This window comes from Vicia villosa, linkage group LG6 (assembly GCF_029867415.1).
Source record: "Vicia villosa cultivar HV-30 ecotype Madison, WI linkage group LG6, Vvil1.0, whole genome shotgun sequence".
In the NCBI taxonomy this organism is placed as follows: Eukaryota; Viridiplantae; Streptophyta; class Magnoliopsida; order Fabales; family Fabaceae; genus Vicia; species Vicia villosa.
The window spans coordinates 139,971,425-139,989,440 of record NC_081185.1 but is presented as its reverse complement, the minus strand read 5'-3'; the positions used below and the strand labels follow the sequence as shown (position 1 = coordinate 139,989,440).

The 18,016-nt window shown below is 35.2% G+C and overlaps 1 protein-coding gene across 1 annotated transcript; it reads left to right on the top strand.

The window, feature by feature from the left end:
- Nucleotides 1-469: 469 nt before the first annotated feature.
- Nucleotides 470-1,042, top strand: LOC131614805 (uncharacterized). Its single transcript, XM_058886353.1, has one exon. It carries the CDS (start codon nt 470-472, stop codon nt 1,040-1,042), a length of 573 nt encoding a protein of 190 aa, XP_058742336.1.
- The last annotated feature ends 16,974 nt before the right edge of the window (nt 1,043-18,016 follow it).

Sequence of the window (18,016 nt, the reverse complement as noted above, 5' to 3'; positions counted from 1 at the left end):
TGCTTTATAGATTGTATCTATCACATTTATACTACTTTATAGTATGGGTGTGTTTGTTATTTGTTTGTTTTATCTTCTTATAAACTTTATTGTATTATTGTATTGAAATATAACCTTTTTTTTTATTCAAATAAGGAAATATTACTTTAGATATTGCTTCAAAAAACTTTTCTTTTTAACTTTAGATATTGCTTAAAAAACAAAATTATCTCGCAAGGCGCCTATTGCATGGGATAGGGTGTGTTTGCCAAAGAACCTTGGTGGACTGGGAGTCATTAACTTGCAGGTCTGGTCTAAAGTGTGTTTAGCAAAGTTGTTATGGGATTTATGTAATAAAGCGGACAATCTTTGGGTCCGTTGGGTGCATACGTATTACGTGAAACAGGCAGATCTAATGAGTATGGAGGCGGAGGTGAATGGGTCGTGGATCCTAAAAAGCCTTATAAAGACAAGAGATGCAGTCACTAGTATGACGCAATGGCAAAACATGGTGAACATTGGCAGGTTCAGCACGAAAACTATGTACTTGAGTCTTGTGCAGCACTTGCCTAAAGTTATGTGGAAGGATCTGGTGTGTGGGAACAGAGCGAGACCGCGGACAGTTTTCATTCTTTGGTTGGCTTGTAACAATCGGCTGGCAACAAAGGATAGACTGGCAAAGTTTGGGCGTATCGTGGACTGTGAGTGTGCGTTTTGCAGCAGCGGGGAATCAGTTGAGCACTTGTTCTTTTGCTGCAATTACACTAAGGGGATTTGGGAGGAGGTTCTTAAGTGGCTGAAAGTCAGACACGCGCCTCTTGGCTGGAAGGAGGAGGTTACGTGGCTGGTGAAGATTTGCAAGAGCAAGAATTGCCGTGCGCAAATTATGAAGATGGCAATTGCGGAGACGATATATGAGATATGGTGGGATAGAAACATGATTGTGCATAATAGAGAAAACAGGGATAGAAATATTTCAAAGAAAGTCATAGATAACATAGTTTATAGAATGTGGGGTTATCCTAAGTATAGAGGTCTAATAGCTCAAATGTTGATGCCATAAGGTTTTGTCTGTTTGGTGTTTCTTTGGGTTTTCCGCTGGATCCTATGGATCGCGACTTGTACTTGAATTGTTTTTGGGTTTAATATAATCATTATTTCCAAAAAAAAAAAAACAAAATTATCAATTTTATTCTCAAAACGAAATATTCCTCTATTTTTTAATATTAAAAAAGTTTACATTATAATTTTTTTAATAACTAATAAATATGTATCATTAGAATGTCATTTTTATGTAAGAACATGAGATTTGAATCTGAACCATTAGATTTTAAAATAAATGATAAAGGAGAGAGAAACTAAATGACACGTAATCTTCCCCATTTAGTCATTTACAATAAAATTTAATAGATCAGATTTATTCTCATTTTCTCACATGAACATTTTTATGTGAGAAAATGAAAATGAATTTGAACCATTAGATTTTAAAATGGTTGAGATTATGTGTCATTCTTTTTTTCTCTCTTTTATAATTTATTTTAATAATGAAGGAGAGAAAAAAAAGAATGACACGTAATCCCCACAATTTATTTTAAAATCTAAAGATTCAGATTCATTCTTATGTTCTCATATAAAAATAAATTCACATATAGGATACGTCCCCTATATATATATATATATATATATATATATATATATATATATATATATATATATATATATATATATATATATATATATATATATATATATATATATATATATATATATATATATATATATATATATACACTGTTAGAACAAGATTTGTTCTTATCAATTATCTTAGTTTTGATGATAACAATAATATGAATTTTGCTTAAGATAATATGGTACTCTAATCCAATGCAATTTCCCTTTCAGGAAATATATAAAGAGTACGCATAATTCAGCGCTCAGAAGATGTGTCTCGAATGGTTCAGCATGCAACATCAGAACATGGTCTGGCAAGACATCAGAAGATGGTCGAAGCAGAATCAGAACATGGGTCTATGGAAGCATCAGAAGAACATGAGATCAGAAGCACTGAAGATCAGAAGATGGTATCACGCTCAGAAGCACTTCAAGGTCAGAAGATCAGAAGATGTTGTGCACCAAGCTGTTTGACTCTGATGATATTCAAACGTCGTATTCACAAACATCAGATCAGAAGGAAGTACACGTGGCAGACTACGCTGACTGACAAAAGGAACGTTGAAGCTACTAAAGGCTACGTCAGTAGACACAGCGTGAACAAGGCTCGAGGTAGTTGACAAAAGCGTATAACATTAAATGCAAAGCTGTACGGAACACGCAAAGCATTAACTGCATTCAACGGTCATCTTCTCAACGCCTATAAATATGAAGTTCTGATGAGAAGCAAGGTTAACGATCCTGAACAAAGACAATTCAAATTAACTTGCTGAAACGCTGTTCAACTCTAAACTCAGAATCTTCATCTTCATCAAAGCTCACTACATTGCTGTTGTAATATCTTAGTGAGATTAAGCTTAAACTGTAAGAGAAATATCACAGTTGTGATTATCGCTTTTAAGAAGCATTTGTAAAACTCTTGAATAGATTACATTAAGTTGTAAGGAACTAGAGTGATCAGTTGATCAGTATACTCTAGGAAGTCTTGGCAGTTGGCTGAGCAGGAAGTCTTGGCAGTTGGCTGAGCAGAAAGTCTTAGGAGTGAACTAAGCCTAGAGTGATCGTGTTGATCAGTAGACTCTAGAAAAAGTCTTAGGAGTGAACTAAGCAGTTGTTCCTGGAGTGATCAGGTTGTGATCAGAAGACTCTGGAAGACTTAGTTGCGGCTAAGTGGAAAACCATTGTAATCCGTGCGATTAGTGGATTAAATCCTCAGTTGAGGTAAATCATCTCTGCGGGGGTGGACTGGAGTAGCTTCGTTAACAGCGAACCAGGATAAAAATAATTGTGCATTTTATTTTTATCGCTCAAGATTTTAAGTCACACTTATTCAATCCCCCCCCCTTTCTAAGTGTTTTTCTATCCTTCAATTGGCATCAGAGCGCCGGTTCTAAGGTGCAAGCACTTAACCGTGTTTAGAAAAGATTCAGGAAGAGAAAAACGCTTCATCTAAAAGATGGTTGATGAAAGTGAAAGGACTATACCTACACCTGCATCTACATCTGGCTCTGCTGAGCAATACAACGGTAACAATGGTTATACTAGACCGCCGGTATTTGATGGTGAAAACTTTGAATACTGGAAAGATAAACTGGAAAGTTACTTTCTGGGTCTAGATGGTGATCTATGGGATCTTCTGATGGATGGTTACAAACATCCTGTAAATGCCAGAGGCGTAAAGCTGTCAAGGCAAGAAATGAATGATGATCAAAAGAAGCTTTTCAGGAATCATCATAAATGTAGAACTGTTTTGCTGAATGCTATCTCTCATGCTGAGTATGAGAAGATATCTAACAGGGAAACGGCCTATGACATATATGAGTCCTTGAAAATGACTCATGAAGGAAATGCTCAAGTCAAGGAGACAAAAGCTCTTGCCTTAATCCAGAAGTATGAAGCCTTCAAGATGGAGGATGATGAAGACATTGAAAAGATGTTTTCGAGATTTCAAACTCTTACTGCTGGATTGAGAGTTCTTGACAAAGGATACACCAAGGCTGATCATGTAAAGAAGATCATCAGAAGCTTACCCAGAAGATGGGGTCCGATGGTGACTGCATTCAAGATTGCGAAGAATCTGAATGAAGTTTCTCTGGAAGAGCTTATCAGTGCCTTGAGAAGCCATGAGATTGAGCTGGACGCAAATGAGCCTCAAAAGAAAGGTAAATCTATTGCATTAAAATCTAATATCAAGAAATGCACTAACGCTTTTCAGGCTAGAGAAGAAGATCCTGAAGAATCAGAATCTGAAGAAGAAGATGAACTGTCCATGATTTCCAGAAGGCTAAATCAACTCTGGAAGACCAAGCAAAGGAAGTTCAGAGGCTTCAGAAGTTCAAGGAAATTTGAACGTGGAGAATCTTCTGATGAAAGAAGATTTGACAAGAAGAAGGTCATGTGCTATGAATGCAATGAGCCTGGACACTACAAGAATGAATGTCCAAATCTTCAGAAGGAAAGTCCCAAGAAAAAGTTTCATAAGAAGAAAGGTCTTATGGCAACCTGGGATGAGTCAGAAGATGATTCAGAAGATGAGCAGGCCAACTGTGCGCTGATGGCGACAGAAGATGACGGATCAGAATCTACATCAGAATCAGATTCTGAAGAGATATCCTTGGCTGCAAGAAGGACAAAGCACAACATGTCATGGTACCTGGACTCTGGATGCTCGCGACACATGACAGGAAGAAGGTCTATGTTCCAAGACCTGGTACTTAAGTCTGGAGGAGAAGTCAAGTTCGGAGGAGATCAGAAGGGCAAGATAATTGGCTCTGGAACTATAAAGTCTGGTAACTCTCCTTCCATTTCTAATGTACTTCTTGTAGAAGGATTAACTCATAACCTCTTATCTATCAGTCAATTAAGTGACAATGGTTATGATATAATCTTTGATCAAAAGTCTTGCAAGGCTGTAAATCAGAAGGATGGCTCAATCCTATTTACAGGCAAGAGGAAGAACAACATTTATAAGACAGATCTGCAAGATCTTATGAGTCAGAAGGTGACTTGTCTTATGTCTGTTTCTGAAGAGCAGTGGGTCTGGCACAGGAGATTAGGTCATGCTAGTTTGAGAAAGATCTCTCAGATTAACAAACTGAATCTTGTCAGAGGACTCCCTAATCTGAAATTCCAATCAGATGCTCTTTGTGAAGCATGTCAGAAGGGCAAGTTCTCCAAACCTGCATTCAAGTCTAAGAATGTTGTTTCTACCTCAAGGCCATTAGAACTCTTGCATATTGATCTGTTTGGCCCAGTCAAAACAGCATCTGTCAGAGGAAAGAAATATGGATTAGTCATCGTAGATGATTATAGCCGCTGGACATGGGTAAAATTCTTGAAACACAAGGATGAGACTCATTCAGTGTTCTTTGATTTCTGCATTCAGATTCAATCTGAAAAAGAGTGTAAAATCATAAAGGTCAGAAGTGATCATGGTGGTGAATTTGAGAACAGATCCTTTGAAGAATTCTTCAAAGAAAATGGTATTGCCCATGATTTCTCTTGTCCTAGAACTCCACAGCAAAATGGGGTTGTAGAACGAAAGAATAGGACTCTTCAAGAAATGGCCAGAACCATGATCAATGAAACCAATATGGCTAAGCATTTCTGGGCAGAAGCAATAAACACTGCATGTTATATTCAGAATAGAATCTCTATCAGACCTATTCTTAATAAGACTCCCTATGAATTGTGGAAGAATAGAAAGCCTAACATTTCATATTTCCATCCTTTTGGATGTGTATGCTTTATTCTGAACACTAAAGATCATCTTGGTAAGTTTGATTCCAAAGCTCAAAAGTGTTTCCTTCTTGGATATTCTGAACGCTCAAAAGGCTACAGAGTATACAATACTGAAACATTGGTTGTGGAAGAATCAATCAATATCAGGTTTGATGATAAGCTTGGTTCTGAAAAACCAAAGCAAGTTGATAATTTTGCAGGTTGTGATATTGACATATCAGAAGTTGTTGAGCCAAGAAGCAACGCATCAGAAGCAGAGCTTCTCAGAAGCAAAGAATCTGAAGATCAAGTATCAGCTTCTCTGGAGGATCTAAGTATTTCTGAAGAACCATCTGTCAGAAGATCATCCAGACTCATCTCTGGTCATTCAGAAGATGTCATTCTTGGAAAGAAGGATGATCCAATCAGAACAAGAGCATTCCTTAGAAACAATGCAGACTGTCAATTAGGTCTTGTATCTTTGATCGAGCCAACTTCTGTTGATCATGCTCTAGAAGATCCAGACTGGATAATTGATATGCAAGAAGAACTAAATCAGTTTACAAGGAATGATGTTTGGGATCTTGTTCCTAGACCAGATGGATTCAATATAATTGGTACAAAATGGGTCTTCAGAAACAAGCTCAGTGAGAAAGGCGAAGTGGTAAGGAACAAAGCCAGACTGGTGGCTCAGGGTTATAGTCAGCAAGAAGGGATTGACTACACAGAAACCTTTGCACCAGTGGCCAGGTTAGAGTCTATTCGTCTATTAATTTCTTTTGCCACTCAACATAACATCACTCTCTATCAGATGGATGTTAAGAGTGCCTTCTTAAATGGTTATATAGATGAAGAAGTTTATGTCCATCAACCTCCTGGTTTTGAAGACTCTATGTCTCCTAATCATGTTTTTAAACTTAAGAAATCATTGTATGGATTGAAACAGGCTCCCAGAGCTTGGTATGAACGCTTAAGTTCTTTCCTTCTAGATAATGGTTTCACTAGAGGAAAAGTGGACACTACTCTCTTTTGTAAAACCTTTGAAAAGGATATTTTAATTTGTCAAATATATGTAGATGATATTATTTTTGGAACATCTAATGCTACACTTGGAAAGGAGTTTGCTAAGTCTATGCAGGCTGAGTTTGAAATGAGCATGATGGGAGAACTCAAGTATTTCCTTGGAATACAAATAAATCAAACATCAGAAGGAACGTATGTTCACCAAACCAAGTATGTGAAGGAACTTCTGAAGAAGTTTAATCTTCTAGACTGCAAAGAAGCCAAAACTCCTATGCATCCAACATGCATCCTAGGTAAGGATGAGGTAAGTAAGAAGGTAGATCAGAAGTTATACAGAGGTATGATTGGATCTCTTCTATATCTGACTGCTTCTAGACCTGACATTCTGTTCAGTGTTTGTTTGTGTGCTAGATTCCAATCAGATCCTAGAGAATCTCATTTAACTGCTGTTAAGAGGATTCTAAGGTATCTGAAAGGTACTACTAATGTTGGTTTAGTTTACAGAAAATCTAAAGAATACAACTTAGTAGGATTCTGCGATGCTGATTATGCTGGAGACAGAATTGAAAGAAAAAGTACTTCAGGAGTACTTCAGGAAGTTGCCAATTTCTTGGAAGTCACTTAATCTCCTGGTACAGCAAGAAGCAAGCAACCATTGCTCTATCAACCACAGAAGCAGAATATGTCGCAGCTGCTGGTTGTAGCACACAGATGCTCTGGATGAAAAGTCAGTTAGAAGATTATCAGATATTTGAGAGTAACATTCCTATATTCTGTGATAATACTTCTGCTATATGTTTATCTAAGAATCCTATTCTTCATTCAAAAGCTAAACATATTGAGATAAAACATCATTTCATAAGGGACTATGTTCAGAAGGGTGTTATTTCTTTAAACTTTGTTGATACAGACCATCAATGGGCTGATATCTTTACAAAACCCCTGGCTGAAGATAGGTTTAAGTTCATTCTGAAGAACATCAGTATGGATTTATGCCCAGAATGAGAAGATGAGAAGTTCTCATGTATGAGTATCTTCTGAAATGAATGTGGAACATTTTTTTTCAGAAGTTCTGATTGAATTCTTTTAGAAATTATGATTCGGTTATTACTAACGTTTCATTGTCTAAGTTGATTCAGAACCTCTTTTAAAGCAAAACAGCTGTTACGCTTTATCTCGGGATGGTAAACCTGTCGTTACTATTCATGGATAAGCGCGCGTGCAGTTGAAGGGACGCCGACCATAGGTAACTGTGCCAGTCACTTCATTTGTCTTTATTATCTCTCCTCTCGTCACGTAACATTAAATGCTTTTCATCATTCGTTTCATTTTATTTTCCTTTAAATACTCTTCAAAATGGTTTTCGGTTTCCTATCTTTTTGGTTTCCTCTTAAAAGTTTTCTCTCTCTCTCTCTCTCTCGGTTTTCATTTCTTCTCTCAAAACCTAGCGTTCACCTCAAGCCTGTTGAAGCTCCATGACTCAAAGGCGACAGATCTCTGTGCATCTCGGGATGGCTCTTCTAATACCGCTCAAGTCAGACTCTTCTTTGATGTTGTTATCAACTTTCATCCAAAGACAGAAGACTTTCTTGAGTTGTGGGAAGATATACTCAACTTCTATGTTGAGTTTCTTGACCGATTGTTGTATTTTTTAATTTTTGTAGTCATTTCCTCTTTGGAAATTCTACTTTGTAGTTTTCTTTTCCTTGCTGCTTCTGCTTGTTTTGTATTTGCTAGGAATGTTTTTCATCTTGTTAAACATAGGAACCTTTTGTAATATCTTTTGATTAATGAAAAAGTTTCTTTGTGTTTTACATTCCAGTAAATGTTATCTTTTGTCGTTTTATACATCTGAATCTTTTTAAATATTCTTTTTGATGTTATGACAAAAAGGGGGAGAAGATAAATGATAAATGATTTGATTAAATCTATCAGTTGCTGGGTAAAGGCTCCCACACATTCACTAACAAGAACTGCAAGTTCTATATGGCTTAAGTGTTTTGCAGGTACAGAGAAGTGAAGTGAATCTTCAAAGCAAACACTAGAAGCAAAACCATGGAAACTGAAGCAAGCTGAGTGCTGTCAAGCTTCAGAGATCAGAAGCAAGAAAGAAGAATGAATCAGAAGCACTGATAATAGAATTTGAATATCATTGTCTATCCTGTTATGACAAAATTCTATTTGCCCTGATACACATAATGTTATGGCTCTGATACATTATTTGCTCTGATACATGTTTTTAGCCTAAATGCTCTGATACATTTGGCTCTGATACATATCATGTATTTGAATATACATTCTATGTTCTAACTCGTTCATGCTGACTTTTGTCGTTTAGTTTTTTGTTCTGTAACATTTCAGGATGTAGAGATGCTCAGATGATGCTCTGGTACATTCAACAATGTTCTGATACAAATCTAGCATGAAGTGATGTTGGTAGACATTCAAAGTTCTGAAGCTATCCGAGGGAAGCAGAAATCAGAAGATGTGAATGCTCCAAAAGATCCAGAAATTCAAGTTCTGAAGCTGTCCTGAATGGAAGCAGAAATCAGAAGCTGTGAATGTTCTGAAGATCAAAGAAACTCAAGTTCTGAAGCTGTCCTGAATGGAAGCAGAAGTCAGAAGCTGTGAGTGTTCTAAGGATCCAAAGAAATTCAAGTTCTGAAGCTGTCCAATGGAAGCAGAAGTCAGAAGCTATGAATTCTCTGAAGGCAGAAGCTTATATGATCGTCTCTACCGAAATAATCAGGGAAGTCTTTTATCAAAGTTCTTCGAGTATTTATTTCAGGGGGAGATTATTTATCTCAGGGGGAGATTGTTAATCTCAGGGGGAGACATATTCATATGCTTATGCTATAGCTGTGTAATTTGTCTTTTGCCGTCTACTCTTTCTGATCGCAAATTCATATCATTTATATATGTTTTTGTCATCATCAAAAAGGGGGAGATTGTTAGAACAAGATTTGTTCTTATCAATTATCTTAGTTTTGATGATAACAATAATATGAATTTTGCTTAAGATAATATGGTACTCTAATCCAATGCAATTTCCCTTTCAGGAAATATATAAAGAGTACGCATAATTCAGCGCTCAGAAGATGTGTCTCGAATGGTTCAGCATGCAACATCAGAACATGGTCTGGCAAGACATCAGAAGATGGTCGAAGCAGAATCAGAACATGGGTCTATGGAAGCATCAGAAGAACATGAGATCAGAAGCACTGAAGATCAGAAGATGGTATCACGCTCAGAAGCACTTCAAGGTCAGAAGATCAGAAGATGCTGTGCACCAAGCTGTTTGACTCTGATGATATTCAAACGTCGTATTCACAAACATCAGATCAGAAGGAAGTACACGTGGCAGACTACGCTGACTGACAAAAGGAACGTTGAAGCTACTAAAGGCTACGTCAGTAGACACAGCGTGAACAAGGCTCGAGGTAGTTGACAAAAGCGTATAACATTAAATGCAAAGCTGTACGGAACACGCAAAGCATTAAATGCATTCAACGGTCATCTTCTCAACGCCTATAAATATGAAGTTCTGATGAGAAGCAAGGTTAACGATCCTGAACAAAGACAATTCAAATTAACTTGCTGAAACGCTGTTCAACTCTAAACTCAGAATCTTCATCTTCATCAAAGCTCACTACATTGCTGTTGTAATATCTTAGTGAGATTAAGCTTAAACTGTAAGAGAAATATCACAGTTGTGATTATCGCTTTTAAGAAGCATTTGTAAAACTCTTGAATAGATTACATTAAGTTGTAAGGAACTAGAGTGATCAGTTGATCAGTATACTCTAGGAAGTCTTGGCAGTTGGCTGAGCAGGAAGTCTTGGCAGTTGGCTGAGCAGAAAGTCTTAGGAGTGAACTAAGCCTAGAGTGATCGTGTTGATCAGTAGACTCTAGAAAAAGTCTTAGGAGTGAACTAAGCAGTTGTTCCTGGAGTGATCAGGTTGTGATCAGAAGACTCTGGAAGACTTAGTTGCGGCTAAGTGGAAAACCATTGTAATCCGTGCGATTAGTGGATTAAATCCTCAGTTGAGGTAAATCATCTCTGCGGGGGTGGACTGGAGTAGCTTCGTTAACAGCGAACCAGGATAAAAATAATTGTGCATTTTATTTTTATCGCTCAAGATTTTAAGTCACACTTATTCAATCCCCCCCCTTTCTAAGTGTTTTTCTATCCTTCATACACTTCTGGTATTATCATCTGGTTACGAAACTAAGGTATATTTCTTAATCCAACTATTTGTCTATGACAATTAGTGGCTAAATTTTTTGTTGTGGAAGGTTAGAGAACTTAGAAGAAAACTAAGTATGTAGGTTCTTCTCTTGATATTAGTATATTTATATCATGGCAACAAGTTATGAGGGTTTTTTCAAAACTAAAGATGTTTTTTAGTGTTTTCTTATATTCATCGTTTTTTCCCAAGGAAGGGAGTGTTAAGATGATTTTAAAAAGAAAATTTTTGCTGAAAAACATTGGACATCTTTGATTTAGTAGATATTCTTCTATCCCTTAGGGTTGATAGTTAAACAATGTTTTTGTTTGCAAAGATGACTTATCAGTTGTTGCCTAGATATATTTGTACTGAGAACAAGAGTTATATTTACCTACTTAGTTTTACCTACTTAGTTTTACCTAAGGTAGCTAATCGTCCACAACATCCTTAGCCAGCCATATTTATGGATTTTGATGATGATAATCATCAAAATAATTTGATTAAACATGAAGAACTTATGGAATGTCCAAAAAAATTGGATAAACTTAATAAATTGACAATTCCATCAGTACCTTCAAATCAAATTTATAAATTTGGCAAAATAGATATATTATCTCGTTTTGCTGTAAAAAGTTTAGAACAAACTATTCAAATTTCTGAATGTACTCAGACAATCAAACTTTAACGAAAAAGGATTTACTTCCTTTTAAAAATTATAATTATATCCATGTTGGTTTAATACAAGTTGCTGTTAAACCTTTGACTTTGCTAGAATTAAATACTAGCATCCTGGGATATATCAGGGATGGTAGATGTAAAGATTTTAAACAATCTTTAGCTGCTTTAATTGAAACGAGTCTGTGTCATGGACCCGTTTATTTTGATGTCTCTCCCAATATAATCTTATCCATGTCTGATAAAAATTATTAGATGCTCGCCAATTAACTATTCATACTATTGGTTACAATTTCAAATTGGTAGTGAAATTATGGCTATATGTTATAGGGTTTATTACAAAGTCCTTACCACTTTAAACCCTAAAGCTAAACAAATATCGTTTCCTGGAACTACTACTTTAGTTCAAACAAATCTGCTAACCTCTAATGTTGTAACTAATAGGTTGCTTAAATGGGATGAAATTAATTTTCCAGAAACCTGGAACCTCCCTCAGGCCATTGAACCGGAACCTATCCTTAATAAGGATGTTGATCAAATAATCCAATCTAGTGAAGGAGATCTAGAGATAAATTTTAGCTCTGAAAGAATTATTAGAATACCTAGATCTATGTCTGGAAGACATTCTGTGAATTATATAAATGAATTTTACTCTGCTCCTAGTCAATTGGCTAGACCCTCAACTTCTCAATTAAGAGAAGAAATAGAAGTCGTTGAAAATATAAGACTTAGCGAAAACAAAATTCCCCATGGTATATATCAAAAACCAAATCCTCCTAGAGTAGAATCACCTATTCCCTCAGATATGGACTTCCCGTTATAATGTTAGATTATTCTCCATGTAGTAATCTAAGAAACCCTGTCAATGACGAGTTTCAGCATGCGAGATACACCCAATTTAGAGAATGGTTTTTTAAAACATTTTCGGCTCCTGTGTTAGCAAGTTTTAAAGATGAGTACTATACTCAAATGTCTATGAACCAAGATTTCATTCCCTTTGTCAAATGGTTCATTAGTTACTATATAAGTAAACAAAAAGAAGAATTGGTTCATAAAACAAGACGAACTGTTAGTCTTACAAAAGCCTTGGGAAAGTATCCAAGGAGAAAAAATGGAATCTCCTTTTCCCCCAGAACAAACAATAAGTTTGATTCTCATACTGAAGCTACACCTTATCTTACCCTTAAATTACAAAGGGTTGAACAAAATCAGATTACTCTTAAGGAGTTAAATTCCATAATTAGATCCAACAATTATGCTAATGCCTACCTTGTTTATCTAGGAGAACAATTTATTTCTCTAGAAAAAGACCTTTTATCCATTAAAGACCTTTTAAATAAACAAATAGCACATCAAAAAATTATTATTGACCTTATTAATAATCCTAATCCTCAGGAACAAGCTTCTACATCTAATATATCAGATGTTCCTATAATTCAACCTCCTATTCCTATAGAAGGATTTAAAATGGAAACCAATGGTGATGAGTTTGTCCGTATTCTTGACAAAAAGCTAAGGATTTACATTTAACTATTATGACTAATCAAGACTCTTCCAATGAAGAAGACATTAATGATTTAGCAAATATGTTTGCTGATTTAGACATTAGTAATCAAAATACTAGTGAGATAAACCCTGTTTATAGCTCTAAACTCTTAGAAAAATACTATTATAAGCGCCCCTCTCCTCAATATTTACTTTTTGAAGAACGTGAACCCTTCCAAAATTCATATTCTGGAAAAGCCATTTATTAATGGAATATTGATGGCTTAAATGACAAGCAAATCCTAGATACAATACATAGAATAATTATGTATTCAACTGTTTGTAAACAGTACGAAAATCCTGACAGCGATATTGCCTCCTTCATATCAACTGGATTTGTTGGTCAATTAAGAGGCTGGTGGGATCATTATCTCACTAAAAGTCAGAAAAAAGATATTTTTCACCATAAGAAATTAATTAAGTCCGAAGCTCTTGGAATCGGAGCAAGTGGTATTTCCACCACAGGTGAAGAAGATGCGGTTTATACACTGTGTCTCTCTATCCTTCAACATTTTGTTGGAAACAATATCCCTATTGGAGAAAAAATTCAAACTCTACTTCAGAATCTTAGATGTCCTTCTCTTACACATTTTAGATGGTATAAAGATACCTTCTTGTCTAGAGTTTACCAATTAAAAACCCTAATTCTATTTACTAGAAAGCCAAATTTATTGATGGTTTACCCCATTTCTTTTCTGAGAAGGTTACACATTCTTTAAGAAGTAAAAATGATGGGATAAATATTAATTACCCTGATCTTACTTATGGTCAAATTATTAGCACTTGTGTTAATGAAGGATTAACCTTATGTAATGATATTAGGCTTAGAAATCAGCTTAAAAAACAGAAACTTTCTGAAAAACACCAAATGGGTGAATTCTGCGCCCAGTTTGCCTTTGATCTTGGAAGATCTTCGGAGAATAAAAGGAAGAAAGGAAAAATATTTAGAAATAAACCTCATAAAAATAATAAGGATATTTATAAAAGTTCTTATAGAAAGAATAAGAAAAGGAGTCACTTTAATAAAAGTAGACCAAAAGATAAACCTTTTAATTATAGAGGCAAAAGAAAAGTTAAAATGCTTGATGTATCTTGCCACAAATGTGGTAAAGCTGGTCATTATGCAAACCAATGTTGGACCAAAAAGGCTCTCAATGAGATTGAGGATGAACAATTACGCTCTCAACTGGAGAGAGTTTGTTTAATTAAGTATGAATCATAGACTAATTCTTCTAATGAAGATATTGACATGATCTATGAATCATCATCAGATTATTCCTCTGATAATTTTGACAATAATAATTGTCAATGTAATCAAATTGATTATTGGAAGTCTATTGTTGACATGAATGGTCTTAATGTTCTTACTACAAAACAAGATGAAGCCATAAAGGCTATTGAGTCTATCTCTGATAATAAGCTTAAAAGAAAAATGCTTGAAGTCTTAATTCAAGAAAATTATAAAAAAGAATCTCCTATTATTATTGAAGCCCCATACCTTACCAATTAAGTGAGGTTTTATCCAGATTTCAACAATCCAATATTCTTGAAACTCTAGTTTCCCTTACTGATTTACATAGAGAAATTAATCTTTTGAAATTTGAAATTACTCAGATAAAGAAAGATAATAAAAAATTATCTCAGAGAGTCACCTTACTTGAAACAGGTAACGTCAAAGTTGAGGAAATGTCTTCTACTAGCAGTCCTTCTACTAGTGATAGGTTTCTTACTCTTAATGATAGAGTAATTTCTCAAAAATGGTTTGTTAAAATAACTTTAGTTATTAATAGAACATTTATTTTAGAAAATGAAGTTTCCCTTGTTGATAGCGGCGCTGACCTTAATTGTCTACAAGAAGGAATTGTTCCTACCAAGTATTATACCAAAACCACTCAAACCCTTGCTCAGGCTAGTGGTGATAAATTAACGGTTAATTATAAATTACCTAATACATATGTCTGTAATCAAGATATTTGTTTACCTACCCATTTCATCTTAGTTAAAAACATGACTCATAGAGTTATTCTTGGAACTCCTTTTTTAAATAGCATCATGCCTTTAATTAATGTTGACACTAAAGGCATCACTACCATGATTAATGGTAAAACTGTTACTTTTGAATTTATTACTGACCCTCATATTAAAATGCTTAATGAAGTTAAAAGTATTCTCTTAAATAAAGAAAAACAATTGGGTTTTCTTAAAGAGAAAGTTAGTTTATTAAATATTAATGAACAACTTAATAAAAAGGGTTAATGAACTTTTTCGTCCCTTTAAATATTTCAAATTTCATTTTTAATCCCTCCAAAATTTTCCTTCAAGAAATCGTCCCTTCAAAATTTTTCTTTCGAACTATTGGTCCCTAATGTCAAATTTTGTAGCTAATCGGTGGCTAAAGTCATAGCTAATCTCTAGCAAATTTGACGTTAGGGACCAATAGTTTAGACGAAAAATTTTGAAGGGACGATTTCTTAAAGGAAAATTTTGGAGCGATTAAAAATGAAATATGCAATATTTAGAGGGACCAAAAAGTTCATTAACCCTAATAAAAATGAGATAAAAGAACAAATCAAATTGATTGAGCAACAGTTTAGAAAAGAAGTGTGCAATGATTTACCAAATGCTTTTTGGGATAGAAAGAAACATGTTATTTCTTTACCTTATCTTGATGACTTTAATGAAAGTCAGATTCCCACCAAAGCTAGGCCAGCTCAAATGAACCATGAGTATTTGGAGCTATGCAAAAAAGAGATAGAATCTCTTTTAGAGAAAAAATTAATAAGAAAATTCAAATCTCCTTGGAGTTGCACAACTTTTTATGTCAATAATGCTGCTAAAAAGGAATGTGGGGTCCCTAGACTTGTTATTAATTACAAGCCTCTTAACAAGGTGTTAAGATGGATTAGGTATCCTATTCCTAATAAAAAAAGACCTTTTAGATAGATTAAACAATGCTTTAATCTTCTCTAAGTTTGATATGAAATCTGGTTATTGGCAAATTCAAATTAATGAATCTGATAAGTATAAAACAGCCTTTACGATACCTTTTGGACATTATGAATGGAATGTCCTTCCGTTTGGCCTTAAAAATGCCCCTTATGAATTTCAAAATATTATGAATGATATTTTTAATCCTTATACAGAATTTATAATTGTTTATATTGATGATGTTTTAATTTTTCCTAAAAATATAGATCAACATATTAGTTATATCTGCTCCTAAAATGAAATTTTTTCAAACAAAAGTTAGATTTTTAGGTCATGAAATTGACCAAGGAACAATAATTCCTATACAAAGAAGTATTGAATTTGCTTCAAAATTCCCCATTATTATTACAGATAAAATACAATTACAAAGATTTCTTGGTAGTCTTAATTATATAGCAGATTATTATGAAAATCTTGCTAAAGATACTGCCATATTACATGCTAGGCTTAGAAAAAATCCTGGCCCTTGGACTAATGAACATTCTCAGGCAGTCCAAATAATTAAAAATAAGGTTAAATGTTTTCCTTGTTTATCTCTTGCTAATCCTAAGTATTTCAAAATTATTGAAACTGATGCTTCAGATTTAGGCTATGGAGGAATCCTTAAACAAGTTATACCTAATACATCAAAAGAAATTTTAGTTAGATTTACTTCTGGAAAATGGAATCCTACTCAATCTATGTTGCAGAATATTCTTACAAATATTCTTGTGAATATTCTTGTATCATATATATATTATTTCTTTATTTAGTTTTCTATTTTTAGGCAATCCTTTTATTGTTAGTATCCTATAATTAATTTAGGATCCCTGTAATTATTTTGGACTTTATCTCTACCTCTATTTAAGAGAGAGATATTACTGCTCAAATACACAATAGAGAATTATTTCTCTCTCATTTGTTTCAACTTGGTATCAGAGCAGATCTCTGTGCCTGCGCCTCTGATTCACAATGGCTGGCAGTTCCCCAGTCAACAATGAAGTGGAGAATAATATTCCCAAAAACACTCTGCCTCCAAAGCAAGAGCAGAAAGGTGTTCATGGTGATTCTCATTCAATCCAAATCACCTCTTTCCGACTCAATGGGTCGAACTACTTTCGGTGGTCGCAATCTGTCCAGATGTATATCCGAGGCAGAGGTAAAATAGGATACCTCACCGGTGATCGAACTGAGCCAGATTTGAGTGATCCACAACATGATACGTGGGATGCTGAAAATTCCATGGTGATGACATGGTTAGTAAACTCCATGGAAGAAGAAATCAGTAGTAACTATATGTGTTATTCCACAGCAAAAGAACTGTGGGAAAGTTTGGAAGAGATGTATTCCGATTTGGGAAATAAATCTCAGATTTATGAACTCACCTTGAAGGTTAGAGAAATTCAGCAAGGAAGTGATAATGTCACAAAATACTTCCATTCCTTGAAGCGGGTCTGGCAGGATCTTGATCTCTTTAGTACTTACAAGTGGAAGTCAACGGAGGATGCCAAACACCATCAACAAACAGTGGAAGAAGGAAGAATTTTTCAGTTTCTTGCTGGCCTCAATGAGGATCTGGATGAAGTCCGTGGAAGAATTATTGGAAGAGCAACCCTACCTTCGCTAGGTGAAATTTTCGCGGAGGTTAGAAGGGAGGAAACCCGCAGGAGCGTGATGATGGGAAAGGCAAAAGTTGATCCAAATCCTCCTGAGACCAATGCATTGATTGTGGATGCTGCTGCCTTTAAGAGTTCAAACCAGAGGAACTCATCTAACCTCTGGTGTGACTACTGCAACAGACCGCGTCACACTCGGGAAATTTGCTGGAAGCTCCATGGGAAACCAGCACACATGAAAAACGGCAAACCAGGTACTAGAGCACCCAGATCTGTCCCTACAGCAAATGAGGTGGAAAAAACCACGCTGAACAAGGATCAAGTTGAGGAGCTCATAAGGTTGTTAAAGTCTAGTTCTTTATCTGGTATTCCTACTGTTTCTTTGGCACAAACAGGTAATTTTAGTATCCCTACCTCTCTAAATTGTACCTCAAACATGTATGCACCATGGATCATAGATTCAGGTGCTTCTGACCATATGACCAGCTTGTCTTCCTTATTTAAAACTTATTCACCTTGTCCTGGAAATAAAAAGGTTAGAATTGCAGATGGAAGTTTTTCATCAATTGCAGGAGAGGGAAAAATTACCTT

Excerpts from the sequence above, each read along its gene's own strand:
- LOC131614805 (XM_058886353.1), top strand. The coding sequence starts at position 470 with ATGACGCAATGGCAAAACATGGTGAACATTGGCAGGTTCAGCACGAAA.